Source organism: Alosa pseudoharengus, unplaced genomic scaffold (assembly GCF_046254945.1).
Source record: "Alosa pseudoharengus isolate Yale_2024_CS ecotype anadromous, Long Island Sound unplaced genomic scaffold, YU_APseudo_1.1 YU_APseudo_1.1_scf_1, whole genome shotgun sequence".
In the NCBI taxonomy this organism is placed as follows: domain Eukaryota; kingdom Metazoa; phylum Chordata; class Actinopteri; order Clupeiformes; family Clupeidae; genus Alosa; species Alosa pseudoharengus.
Window position 1 is genome coordinate 10,561,774 of NW_027468564.1, and position 13,718 is coordinate 10,575,491.

The 13,718-nt window shown below is 45.1% G+C and overlaps 2 protein-coding genes across 2 annotated transcripts in view; one reads left to right on the plus strand and one right to left on the minus strand.

The window, feature by feature from the left end:
• Nucleotides 1–13,718, minus strand: part of LOC143136509 (NACHT, LRR and PYD domains-containing protein 3-like) — a 207,213-nt gene that overhangs the window by 114,805 nt on the left and 78,690 nt on the right. The window lies entirely within an intron of this gene.
• LOC143134015 (uncharacterized) lies at nt 10,638–12,420 on the plus strand. The gene is made up of 7 exons (XM_076294460.1): nt 10,638–10,811; nt 10,919–11,090; nt 11,226–11,328; nt 11,596–11,700; nt 11,897–12,027; nt 12,114–12,271; nt 12,355–12,420. Exons 1-7 carry the CDS (start codon nt 10,665–10,667, stop codon nt 12,418–12,420), a joined length of 882 nt encoding a protein of 293 aa, XP_076150575.1. The 5' UTR covers nt 10,638–10,664.

A 13,718-nucleotide genomic window follows, 5' to 3' on the forward strand; every position in this document is an offset into this window, starting at 1 on the left:
GGACAACTAAAGTGGGTACTATGCAACATGTGCCATAGAGCTGGATCTTTAACTCATAAAACCCCTCTGGTTGAGTACGCCGACCACCACAGCCTATTAACACAATGTTTTCTTCAGGATGCTGCTTTTCAGGTAAGACACCAGCACATCTAAGCTTCTCCACTGCAGGTTCACTGATGGTGCATGCCATGGAGCCTGAATCTAACATGCCTTTAAGCTGAACTTGGTGGTTGATGATGACAGGAACATAGAAAAGCTCACTGAAAGCATGGATCTTCTGGCTGGCTTGAATAACGATCTTTGACCCCTTAGTAGCATTAGCACAGCTTTCTTCAAACAACTTAATTAAATCAAAATCTTCAGAGAGGGATTCCGCCATTTTACCCACACCACCTCCCTCCAGGTGTGGGCTCTCTAGTTTAAATTTTGATTCTGTCCCTCTGTGCTGCCAGTAGGCCGAGAGTGTTGCTGGCTAAAACGCTGGGTGCAATCCTTCTTCCAATGACCAGGGGATAGGCACTTCAGACAGCTATTTTCTCGTCTGCAGTGTGACACTGTAGAGTGATCAAACTGACTACAGACTCTACATTTCTTACGGGGAGTTGGAGGCGCTATAGTTTGGCTGCTCAGGCTGGCTGGCACCTGACTCTGCTGCGTCACTAACCTGTCTAGCAATCCCACCAAACTCCTCATGTAATCATTGTCAGCATTAACTGCAGAAGATGCCGGAGCCTGCAGTGCAGTGGTACTCGGGTCAGGCCTGCTGTCAACAAAAGGCACATGGCACTGTGAATGGGCTTTGCACGCCACGGTGTCTGACTGATGTGACTTAACAGAAGCACGGCTTTTCTTGTCTTGCATGTGCTCATCAAGTCGCTCCTGAATTTCACTGGCTAGCCATTTCTCTGCAGACTTAAACTTGAAGACACTTGCAAGTGACTGATCTGGACAGTGCTTAATAAACATCATGCTGACTTCATGGCTAGGGTCTTCAATGCTACGGCCTTGTCTTTTCAGACATTTACTTGCAACATCCATATTCTTATTAAGTCTAATCCAATACTCCATAACATCTTCGCCTGGCTTGGGAAATGTATTGTAGAAATCAGCTAGGGGCATGTTAGAGTATGTGTGCACACTAAAATGCTGTTTCAAAATGTCAAATATTACCTGGGGATTCTGAGTGTGGTCTACAGATGTGTTGCGCAACTTTATCTTCACCACATCCCCTGCCTTTCCCATAAGTTTAGCTAAAATTTCCTGAGAATGCTCATTAACTGGGATAGCCCGTTTCCTTAAGTATACGGTCATGAGAGTTTCCCACTCATCGACTGTGAACTTGTCTGATCCATCGCCTCTGAATATAGGAGGCTCCTTTGCATCGGAATGCATAACTAATTTTACATTAGACAGTGTCACTTCTGAGGGCTGTTCAGGATTTTGTATGCTGTGTGAGCTCTTATCATTTTGCAGCTGAGCTACAATGGTCTGGCCTAGCTTTTCAGCTAGCTGTGTAATGATTGCGCCTATGTCTGTGTTCTGATCAGTTTGTCTCGGCATGGAACGTTCTACATAACCTGTGGAGGTAAGTACTGGGTCAGCTAATAGTTTCACTTTAGGCCCTGGTGTACCGGTTTCAAAAGGATACTTATAGAATCCCCTTCCTACACCAATCCCACCCTCAAAGTCATAACTATCATCCCCCTCTTCACCCCCAACAGAAAATGTCACACCCTCTGCCATAGTTCCAACAATCAACAAACACAGAAAAAGACTGCTAAATGCAAATTTCACTTAAGGTATTGAGTGCACAAAACAAGAAATTAAATTGAAAAAAAAAACAGAAACTACAAATTCACATACACAAGTTAAATCAGTTGTGCACTAAATTGTCTTAGAAATATTTTCCACCGAGTCCAAAAATATTCAAATGTTTGAAATGTGCATGCACCAAAGTCAGTCCATAAGGCAATGAACAGAGCTCAGAGAAGTATGCTGGATACCCAGGATGTAACGTCATTCAGTCCGAGAAAATACCTGAATACCATGCAAACAGAATAAACCGTGCAGCTTCCCACGGTGAACGAGCTGACGTCGATCCAAAGCCAATCCTCGTGAAGTCACGGCACCATTGTAACGGGCCCCTGCGTTGTGTTCTGTGCGAGTCTGCTTTTCAAGTAAAGAATGGCCATGCACTGGTGTTCTGGTCGCTTTATTCCATCGAAGTGGAGCTGTACACATTGACATAAAACAAGAAACTTGTGACATTCAGTCTTCATACACACGGGATATCAGTAGCCTTTCCTCAGATCAGCAACCGCAGACTCAAACCAGTATGGATAAACTTAACCTACGTGTTATGAACACGCTAGGTCTACATGAGCATTAACGACATTTACTGTACATAAATTCGTCACTAAAACACACAGCAATGCCACTTACACATTATATAACAACCAGACTAAACACCTTATAACAAAGACATACACTGAATTCAACATACCTGTACACATTGACATAAAACAAGAAACTTGTGACATTCAGTCTTCATACACACGGGATATCAGTAGCCTGTTAGCAGAGGAAACAGTGTGCTTAATCTAAATGCATCAAATACAAAATCGCACCGTATGTATCTAAGTTTGCTTGTTCACTAACATCACCTACACCCTTATGACTGCATTATAATGCATATATATGGATTTTATAGACTGAAAACAAATGTTCATAATGCGGCTAACAACAAGTATACCTTTCCTCAGATCAGCAACCGCAGACTAAGGAAAAACCGGGGATGCCAACAAAACGAAACTTAGTCTCTTAAAGGGGCAGTACAGGTTAACATGCTCTAAAACTAATACAGGGAAACAAAAATAAATCAGGATTTGGTGAAGGTTCATGAAGCTATTGCAAATAAAATATGAAATAAAGTTTTATTTTTTTAACTCCGTTACACTTAGTTCTAACGTAAACTACGTTGAAGTTTACGAGCTACTAAAATGTATCGGGTTGCACCAAACTGAATAGTTTCAACGTAACACCAGAGAATCGGTAGACGGGCTCTGGTAACACAAGTTATGACTTAAATTACACCCCCCTCTCCCTAGGTGTAAGGTCCGTCGTAGGTGAATTGTTAACATGGTTTTCTCATTTAAATTGTGGGGATGTTAAATTTAACAAAGTATAAGTCGAGAAGAGTTACATACGCGACCGATTACACACATTTAATTTAGCTACTTGAGCAGTGCTTGAATGATGTTTGTATTCACTGAAAATCATATGGACCTAGCAGTAGCCTACAAATAGGCTACCAAACATCTACCTATTATTACCACACAAAGCATAAATTTCATTGCTGTGGATCTGTTATCAGATATTTCATTAGCCATAGGCTTACTTGAAAGAGTGTTAACGTTACCGTTACCTTCACTAACGTTAACGTTATCCACTGCGGTAGCCTACGTTAGGCCAAGTGGTGGCTGAAATATTCCCAAAGCACATATACAATAAAATAAAGTCTGTTATTTACAAATACAGTGTTATTTTATTCCATACAACAAAGTAATTGCGGAGGAAGTCAAACCTAGATGTGGCTTTATCATACATTAGTGAACGTTAGGCTACCCAGAACACTGAACAGTTTTTTTTCCCCTGCGCCTGCCTTTACTAACATGCAAGTCCACCATCCTTTCTCCCCCTTCTCGTTCCGTGAACCTCTGGCGTTGTGAGTTAAGACTTTTTTTTTTACTGTTCCTGTGGTGTTGAGCAACTACAATTCCTGTTAATCCTACAATTTTACATTATAATTTATGTAAAGGGAATAAATAATGAAAAATAAATCAAATGAAATAGCTAAAGTAAATCGTAAGTGGAAGTGCATCTGTCAATTCATTGAATGTTCAAAGTATTATGAATCTTTATTTAAAAAAAAATACACATTGGTTGGCCTATTCATGATACATCAGCAATTACACATGTTTAGGGGAATAGGGCATTATTAATATACCATGTAAGGTGGTATGTGCTAGAAATGGGTAAACCACTATCAGTGAGTCTGCCCGTGAGGTGGGGGCACCGCCGCGCCAGGCAGTGTCCCACATTGTCCCTCAGAAACATACCCCTTGTCCCCCCTTGGGCTTATTAGCAGGTGGTCACCCTAGCATAGTTCCTGGTGTCAGATTTTTAGTATGATGCAAATGACTGAAGTTACTACTCACTGTCAATGGCATGTGCAGAGTAAGCTACCCTAACACCAAGGTAATGTGTGGTATACCCCCCCCCCCCATGATTTATCCTTTTTTGGCCATTCAAACATGTTGTAGATTTTTGTTCACATAATTTTAGGTTGTTACCTTTTCTATCCAGTAGGTGGCAGTCTAGGATAAGAAAACGCAAAGCTCTGAGAAAACGAGACAAAAAAAAGCAGCATAGCCTACAAGTGCGAATCGAAATGCAATGTGTGAAGTTATTGGAATGGAAATAAATGTAACCACCTTCAACATACTTTTGAAGACATTTTGTTTCAAGTGTGCAACAAATGTAGTCAATGTAGTAAGGGAGTGTCGGTTAGTTGGTCATAGGGTTGTCAGGATCTGGCCCGGACTGCTAGTTTGTGCCATCCTGGTGGCCATTTTGTGTATTGTCCTGTGTTTTTGCCTGTTTCCCTTGTACTTTGTGTTACCTGCCTGTCACCTGTCTTTGTCTCCGCCCCATCTCCTTATTTGGTCATGCTTCCTGTCTCGTTTGTTTTCCCTCCATTTCTGCCTCCTCACCTGTTCCCTGTTATTGTCTCGTTGGTTTCGTCCAGTCCTCTGTCTCTCTTGTTAATTGCTCTGTGTATTTCTACCCTCCTGTTTCTCTGTTCCTTGTCGGATCGTCTCTCTGTTTGTCTTGTCGAAGCCCCGTATGTCTGTAAGTAGTTCATAATAAAAGTGTTTTTTGTCTGTAATTCGGCCTGGAAGAGTCTTGCATTTGGGTCCTATCCGCATATCCTGACAGAACGATCCGACCAGTATGGACCCAGCAGACTTCCCGATGGAGGAGCTGAGTCAGGTGGATTACACCCTCAGCAGGCTCAACGCTGAGCTGGTGAAGTCCAACGACTTGGAGCACCGGCAAGCCATTGTTACCTTGATGGAGAGGACTATTTCTTCAAAGCCCTGGCTGAAAGGGGTTCCAGGAATGGCTACCCTGGCCGACCAGCTGTCAGGTCTGGGTAAGAGCCTTCAGTCCCTCCTTAGTCCCTCCAGTAACCCAGTATTTGAGGCTGCTAGTCTCCCGACTGACCCTGCCCCTCCAGCCCATTGCCAGGTGCTTAGGGTGGGTGTGCTGCGCCTTCAGCCGGTCGCTTCAGGCCCAGAACCCCAGCCTGAGGAATTCCAGTTCCCCCCTGAACTCATCCAGGTCCGTCAGGCTTCCTCCAGGAGGAGACGGGCCAAGCGTCGGCCAACCCGGGCATCCGACACCATGCCTCCTGTTCCCAGCCCAGAGTCGCCCGCTCCTGTGCCCAGCCCAGAGTCGCCCGCTCCTGTGCCCAGCCCAGAGTCGCCCGCTCCTGTGCCCAGCCCAGAGTCGCCCGCTCCTGTGCCCAGCCCAGAGTCGCCCGCTCCTGTGCCCAGCCCAGAGTCGCCCGCTCCTGTGCCCAGCCCAGAGTCGCCCGCTCCTGTGCCCAGCCCAGAGTCGCCCGCTCCTGTGCCCAGCCCAGAGTCGCCCGCTCCTGTGCCCAGCCCAGAGTCGCCCGCTCCTGTGCCCAGCCCAGAGTCGCCCGCTCCTGTGCCCAGCCCAGAGTCGCCCGCTCCTGTGCCCAGCCCAGAGTCGCCCGCTCCTGTGCCCAGCCCAGAGTCGCCCGCTCCTGTGCCCAGCCCAGAGTCGCCCGCTCCCGAGTCCGCTCCTGTGCCCGCAGCCACGCCTGCAGCCCAGTCGCCTGCAGCCGCGTCTCCCGACGCCACGCCTGCAGCCGCGTCTCCCGACGCCATGCCGGCAACCCAGCCTCTGCCTGTCTGTCTAGCCCCGCTTCTGCCCGAGCCGGATCCGCCTTCCTCTGACTTTCCGGTCCCGCCTCTGCCCGAGCCGGATCCGCCTCCCTCTGACTTTCCGGCCCCGCCTCTGCCCGAGCCGGTCCCGCCTCTGCCCGAGCCCTTTCGTTCCTGACTATCCTGAGTGGTCTGTCCCTGTCCCAGTCACTGTGCCTGTCTTTGTGCCAGTCACCATCCCCGTCACCGTGCCAGTTACCGTTCCCGTCACCGTTCCAGTCTCTGTTCCCGTCACCATCCCCGTCTCTGTCTCTGTCTGTGTCTCTGTCCCAGTCACCATCCTAGTCACCATTCCAGTCACTGTCCCTGTTACCGTCCCAGTCACCATCCCAGTCACAGTCCCTGTCACTGTCTTTGTTCCTGTCCCTTCCCCTGCCCCTGTGTCTGTGTCTGAGTCTGTCGTCCCGTCTGAGTCTGTCGTCCCGTCTGAGTCTGTCGTCCCGTGTGAGTCTGTCCTGTCTTTGTCTGCTTGTTCCCTGCCCAAGCCCTCCGAGTCTGCCCCTGTCCGAGTCTGCCCCTGTCCGAGTCTGCCCCTGTCCGAGTCTGTGTCTGTCCTGCCTGAGTCTGCCCCGTCCGAGTCTGCCCCGTGTTTACGGTCTGTCGGACCAGTCCCTCCGTCCAGGCCCCTTCCGCCCGCCCTGGTTGGACTTTTCTGGGGACGCCGGGAGGCGTCCGTTGAGGGGGGGGGTACTGTCAGGATCTGGCCCGGACTGCTAGTTTGTGCCATCCTGGTGGCCATTTTGTGTATTGTCCTGTGTTTTGCCTGTTTCCCTTGTACTTTGTGTTACCTGCCTGTCACCTGTCTTTGTCTCCGCCCCATCTCCTTATTTGGTCATGCTTCCTGTCTCGTTTGTTTTCCCTCCATTTCTGCCTCCTCACCTGTTCCCTGTTATTGTCTCGTTGGTTTCGTCCAGTCCTCTGTCTCTCGTTAATTGCTCTGTGTATTTCTACCCTCCTGTTTCTCTGTTCCTTGTCGGATCGTCTCTCTGTTTGTCTTGTCGAAGCCCCGTATGTCTGTAAGTAGTTCGTAGTTCATAATAAAAGTGTTTTTTGTCTGTAATTCGGCCTGGAAGAGTCTTGCATTTGGGTCCTATCCGCATATCCTGACAAGGGTACGCTAAGAAAATAAGCTGCGTTAGCAAAGTAACTTTTGACAAGGCTGGCGGCTAGCATTATTATCAAGAGCTGTGCGAACTTGTACCTCCAGATTGCTTTGCATTGAGATGATACCAGAGCCAGGCTACCTATTAAACATTCTCTGGTGATACTTCAGACTTGACGAACTCCCATGGTAGGCAACGGGAATTCCTTACCGCAGAAATAGTAGATTGATGCTCCTGTCAACAGGATTAGTCTAGGCGTTCTTTTTAAAACGTAGGCTAAACGTTTCATTCAAAACAGTGCTTTCTCGTCTGCGTCCTTCAGTCACTATAGCAAAGTCCTTTTAGGCAAGTCCCTCCACTCGGCGGCCATATCAACGTTTTATGAGCACTCGTCGGGCACAGTCTTTGGGTCGAACTGCGCGTGCGCAAGGCTGTACGACACCAACGAACATTTACGGCTCAAGACGTGGGAGAGGCCGTTCACGCATATATGAATATGTATGTATGCGTTCACGCCTCATTCATTCACGCCTCAAGACGTCATTGATCATTAGTAGAAAGTGAAGGCAAATACCATGAGCAAGTTTTGGATACAGTTAGCCAAGGAAATATGATGTAGGTAGACCACTGACTGCAAAAATGAAGTGTATGTCTGCTGTTTGAATAAATAAAGTTGCATTGTCGCTGGATCTTCCTTGGCTGTTGTAACTAATTTCCCCGTGTGGGATTTAATAAAGTGTAATTTTATCACACAGGTCAATGTATTAAGAATCTTTTTTGAAAGCTTTTCCAGAGAATAGAGCATACATGTTCGTCACACATTTGCAAATGCCATAATGTAATATGAACTCCATGTCAAACGGTAACCTATTGGGATACCCACTGTGTTATGACATCAGGATTGTAATTGAGGTAGCTTAATTGTTTCATTTTATTTGTATGTTGAATCTTTTCATGGTACTATTGTAGTACTTAATTTGTAGCCTAATTTGTATGTTGTTGTACCAAAATATATTCCCAATAAAAATAATGATACAATTGTTTCATGCTAATGCAAACCAAACGAAATTGGCACAATTGACTGCAAACAATTAGCACAATTACAAATCCCATAAAACCCCATCACACTACACTGGATATCCCCCCAAAAACTTGGAAGAAAGATGCCACTTTTGTGAGCCTTCAAAGGCTGTGACAACAAAATAGGGTGTGGGCTTTCCTTTTTCACCTACCAAAGGAGGACAGAAGGTACTTTTTCATGTGTTACATGCAAAAGTATGAGAACCTGTTTTTCACTAGTTACTTCAGTATCCTCAAAGGGAACTTGCTGTTACCACTTACCTAGCACATCTGTACATTTATCTTGGAGCAGACTGTTGTACCATTTGTCAACTTCACACTCCTGGACACATCTTCAGTGTTTATTGTACATTTCACACAATATGGTCCATAAATTACATTGCTACCACTTTAGACTTTGATACTACAAGCAATGAAATGGCATTGTTGATTCTGAATAACGAGTACTGAATCAAAACTCCTACATCTATGTTGTCCCATTCTAAACTGTGTCATAAAGAATTAAACAGTCACACATCATATTGTTAAGATGCATTTTTATTCACACATATCAACACAGGAGAAAGAAGTGGCTTCGCAATGCCAGGAGGGCAGTTCTGACCAATGCGGAGTCACAAGGACATAGGGTCTGTGAAGATCATTTCAGGCCAAATGATGTAATCTGTAAAGTATGGTTAATATTGTTTTACAACTTTAATACAAGTATAGTTGTTTACCTTTCAACATGTCAAGGAAATCATGGCTTAAGCATGTGTTTGTAGATATTGATATGAGGCAGTGAGAAGTCTGTATACCTTACACTGAACACATTCAAACTTTTCAACAACAGAACAACTTCAATGTCATGTTATCAAACTGCCAATTTTTCACTACATACACGGATGTATGCAAAGTTTGAATATAAACACAAAAGATCAGTTCACCATGCACACTACACCACAAGCTTCCTATGTTGGAAGTTTTGCCACAGTGGAGATATTGGATGTGTGTCCAGTGCTGTGTGGTGCAGATCATAAGTTCAACAGTATACGTCATCACTTAAAAGTCAAATCTTCCTGTTGTAAAGGGTAAAATACAACGGCTGGCTCCAAATGCTGTCCCGGTCCTTCACAAGCGGTGCACCCCTGTGCAAGAGAGTGATGTGGCCGTGTACCATAAACTGCTGGCACAGAAAGAGCAGGTAAAGGCATTAGTGATTTCTGCATTTCTCAGAAAGTATGTACGATATGTGTACATGCCATTGATGTCTATATCACGTTCATACAAATTACATCTTCACAGAAAATCAAAGATTTACAAAGGCTCTTGCAGCGGGATAAGTACAAATTGCGGCAGTGCCGCTTCAGACTGTACAGACAAATCACAAATCTCCAGGGAAAGTATGTGCAATGGCCACAGTTATTGCAATGGTAATATTGATAATACACAAGAAGCTAAAAAAAAAGTATCCATTTGGTCTGCAGACTTACAAACACCTGGACATATGCCTTGGCCACAGACTGCTTACCAAAGCAGACCAAAGACTTTGTAGATGGCCAGATTGCCATGGCCAAGGTCAGGAAGCATGGCCAGAGATATAGTAAGTGTGATAAAGACCTGGCAATCCGCCTCTTCCACCAGAGCCCAAGGTGCTACTTTGAGCTTAAAAAAACATTTCAGTGGCCTGCTCCAACCACCCTGTCGAGGCATTTGATGAACACTCTGGAAAGTTTTGAGGTAAACAGAATGCCCCACACAATATGAATGATTAGGAATGAAACTACCAGGACAGTACCCTACATGTTGCATGTTTACATAAAATTAAACATGTGGTCTGAATCCCAGGTCAAGCCAAAACCAATGTAGTGCACTGGCATGTAATGCATGTAATGTTTTAAAATCCAACCCTTCTGCAGCCTGGATTTCTTCACAGTGTTTTGGCAAGAATAAGTGTGAAGAGCAAAACCATGACAAGTGAGGAAAAGAACTGCTCACTAGTAATTGATGAGATGTGCATTAAGCGCCAGTTAGAATACAATCGCAGGCTGGACTGTGTCGATGGTGGAACGGCAACACAAGCCATGGTTTTCATGGCTCGAGCCATAACTGGGAAGTGGAAGCAGGTAGTAGTTCTAAAAAATAATATGCAATACACACATGGACATTTCGATGTCAGATTTCAAACTTCAGAAATACTGCAGCTGAACTGTATATTGAATGAATCTTTCCTCACATGTCTTTTCAGGCAATAGCATACTTTTTTTCCAAATCGGCGATGGCCGGCGAAGACATCGCAGCTAAATTGAGAGAGGCTGTTGTTTACCTGGAAAAATCTGGACTGAATGTATGTTAGACACACAACTGTGCACAATTTCAGTATTATTCTACACTGTGCATTCACTCACTATCCAAAAATGCACCTTTGTCTTACTTTCAGGTCTGCGACCAGGGGTCCACCAATGTCAAAGCCATGAAGATCTTGGGAGCCTCCCTGAACATCAATGACGATGGAGATGGATGTCATTGCATTAACATCAACAAACCCATCCCCCTTATATTTGATGTGCCACATTTGGTGAAGTCCATACGGAACAACCTCAAAAGACATCCAATAAACGTAATACATGTTAACTAGACACAGTTACATTACATACTGTATTTTAAAGCTGCGTACAGTAAGCATCACTAACTTTGGTTGAAGTCATCGCAATGTTGTTCCTCTAGATTCAAGGTAAGGAGGTGTCATGGAGACACCTTGAGGAGTTCTACCTGAAAGACAAAACGGGTGTCATCCGGATGGCCCCAAAACTGACCGAACGCCATATCTATCTACCTCCGTTCACCAACATGCGTGTCAAATTAGCCACTCAGGTCCTCAGCCACTCTGTGGCATCTGGTAAATTATCTGCAAGAACACCATATAATTAACTGTCAAATAATTCACATGTTGCATGTTAAAACATGTTGCAACTATAACAACTGTATATGGGCATCACAAATCATATTACATTCTCTTCCTCAAATCCACAAGGCATGCAGACTATGGTGGTACAAAAGCTACTACCAGAGGAGGCCCTTCATACTGCCAAGTTTGCTGAGGACATGGACAGGCTTTTTGACGTGCTCAACTCAAGGTAAACACATTTAGGAAGACACCTCAACTACTTCTTTGCACAAATGCTGATTGAGTTCTGAGTTGAGACAGAAAGATGTGATACTGTTGAAAACAAAAGGTTACTGCAAAAGCACAAGGAACTTTATATTGAATTATTCTGCCCTCCACTTCTCCAGCACTCTGTATCTCCATTACAATGGGTCACCATGGGTATCGCACTGCCCTCATGTGTGCATGGGCTATTTCACCGAGCACCATATGAAATGTTGTGACACTGATTCTGCAGGAGTATGAAAGACACCAAATGGTGGAGGAGGCCTCTGAGTGCAGATTCCAGCAGGGTGGACTACCTCCGGAGTTGTGTTCCTTGGGTCAAAACCTGGAAGTTTGGGTAAGTTCAGGAAACGGCAAAAGGTGAAGTGTAGTGTTGGTAAAGTAGAAAGGGGAGAAGTCAGAGAGTCAGTCTGAGGGGTCTGCACAGACATTCTGAAAAGCACAGACTGCTAAACACTTCATCGTTTGCCATCTTCTTGACAAGTAAACAACAGTTTCCAGCCTAAATCTGATAGAGCAATCCTTCTCTCAAGATCTACAAGACCACCACTATGCCACGCAGGCCTGGTGCTGAGCATCCAAAGTCTCCTGAAGCTTCATCAGGAGCTGATGCGAGGGAGTGAAATACCTCTGCACATCAAAACTAAATCAGGACTGCCTAGAGGTATTACAGCTTGTCTTTGTTGAACTGTTCACATTACAATGCCTTCACTCCCAAGTTCACAATGGTCCACTTGCTTGTGTTTGCAGAACCTGTTCTCAGTCATCAGGGGGAAGGAAGGCCACCGGTTCCACCCCACGGCCAGCAGTTCAGCGCAGCGCTGAGGAGTGCATCTGTTCGCAATATAGTCAACATGGAGGAAAGCGCCACACATTGCATTCCTGATGGTGCCACTCAGTTGCTGCAGGTCAGTCTAGTGTCCAATCATGAACAATAACAACAAAATGAAAACATTTCACAACCTTCTGTCATGTGTTTCTTCTGCTACAGAGTGAACAGGAGCCTGAGCTGATGGACATCGGCCATGAGCAGGTGATAATGCTTAATGCTAAATGATTATGAAGACAGCACAAATCAGACAATCAACTATATTATGATATATATATATATATATATATATATATATATATATACACACATCAGAGACAGAGCTGCAGAAAGGGGAGCAGGAGGCGCTCTCCTACGTGGCTGGATGGGTCACAAGGAAGGTGGCGGAGGATCCTGAACTCGGGCCATGCTGGGAGTGTGAGTGTGCACTAGTGGAGAGAAATAACACAGCTCAGTTACAGCACCGTTTCCAGGGAGGGATCCTTCATACAACTTAAAAAATACACTGCATCGGCCAGTCTGCACAATCCCTCCACAGTCTTCAAAAACTGCATTATGAAGTGTGAAAACATGGTGAAGAAAACCCTCCCCAAAGTCTGGCCAGAAAAGGGGCTCGCCAGGAGACTAAAGGGGGCTCTTCAACGTGGTGGAGCCTTCAGCTACAAATACATCACCCAGCACACTGGAAGGCAATCGAGGATCTGGCCCTTGACAAATTTGTCATGTGCCGGATTGGAGCAGAGCTCAGGGCCAGAAACCAACTGGCCAAAAAAAAAAAGAAAGGGGGTTCACTAGATGCCACCACAAATAGAAAGCTGGCATGCTTAAATGCCAGAAAATAAAATAATTAAAATGTTATAAAATAATATAAATAAAATATTTGTTGCTGAAACAATGGCTCATCTAATTTTTTTAACCTCCAACTTCATAGCATCATTTTTTTGCTTACCTTTGCATCAATGCACTTCCATATCTAAACAAAAACAGTACTGCAGTAGCAGCAAAAACTACTGTAGGCTACTGCTACTGTTCTCCTTTACTGCAACACTTGGCTGGGTCCCGTGCCACTGACTTAGTGTTTTGCGCTACTTTCCAACTGTGAAATGGGTAACATACACTTTTACAGTAATGCTGGTATAGTTAGCAACAATCACGGGACAGTAAGTGGCAAGAGTGACGACACGGTGACGCTTTACAGTGGTGCGGAAACTCAACTCTAGCAAGTGGCACAAAACAAGGAGAGCCCCGCGGGACAGTGGGCCAATATCACGGGACGGTAGTTGAGTGCAACAGCACGATGCCCCAGAACAGCAAGCGAGTGGCGCGCGACTCTAAACCACAGTACAGTTTCTACTCATACTTTCGGGCCCTACTATTGCCTTCTATGTACATGTAAAACGTCTCTGGTAGCTAGCGATAAGTAGCTACACTAATTCAATACAATACACAGCTGGCTAATTCACTACATTATCTGAAAAGGACACACGATAATTAACGTTCTAAAGATGATGAGTTCTGGACACGAA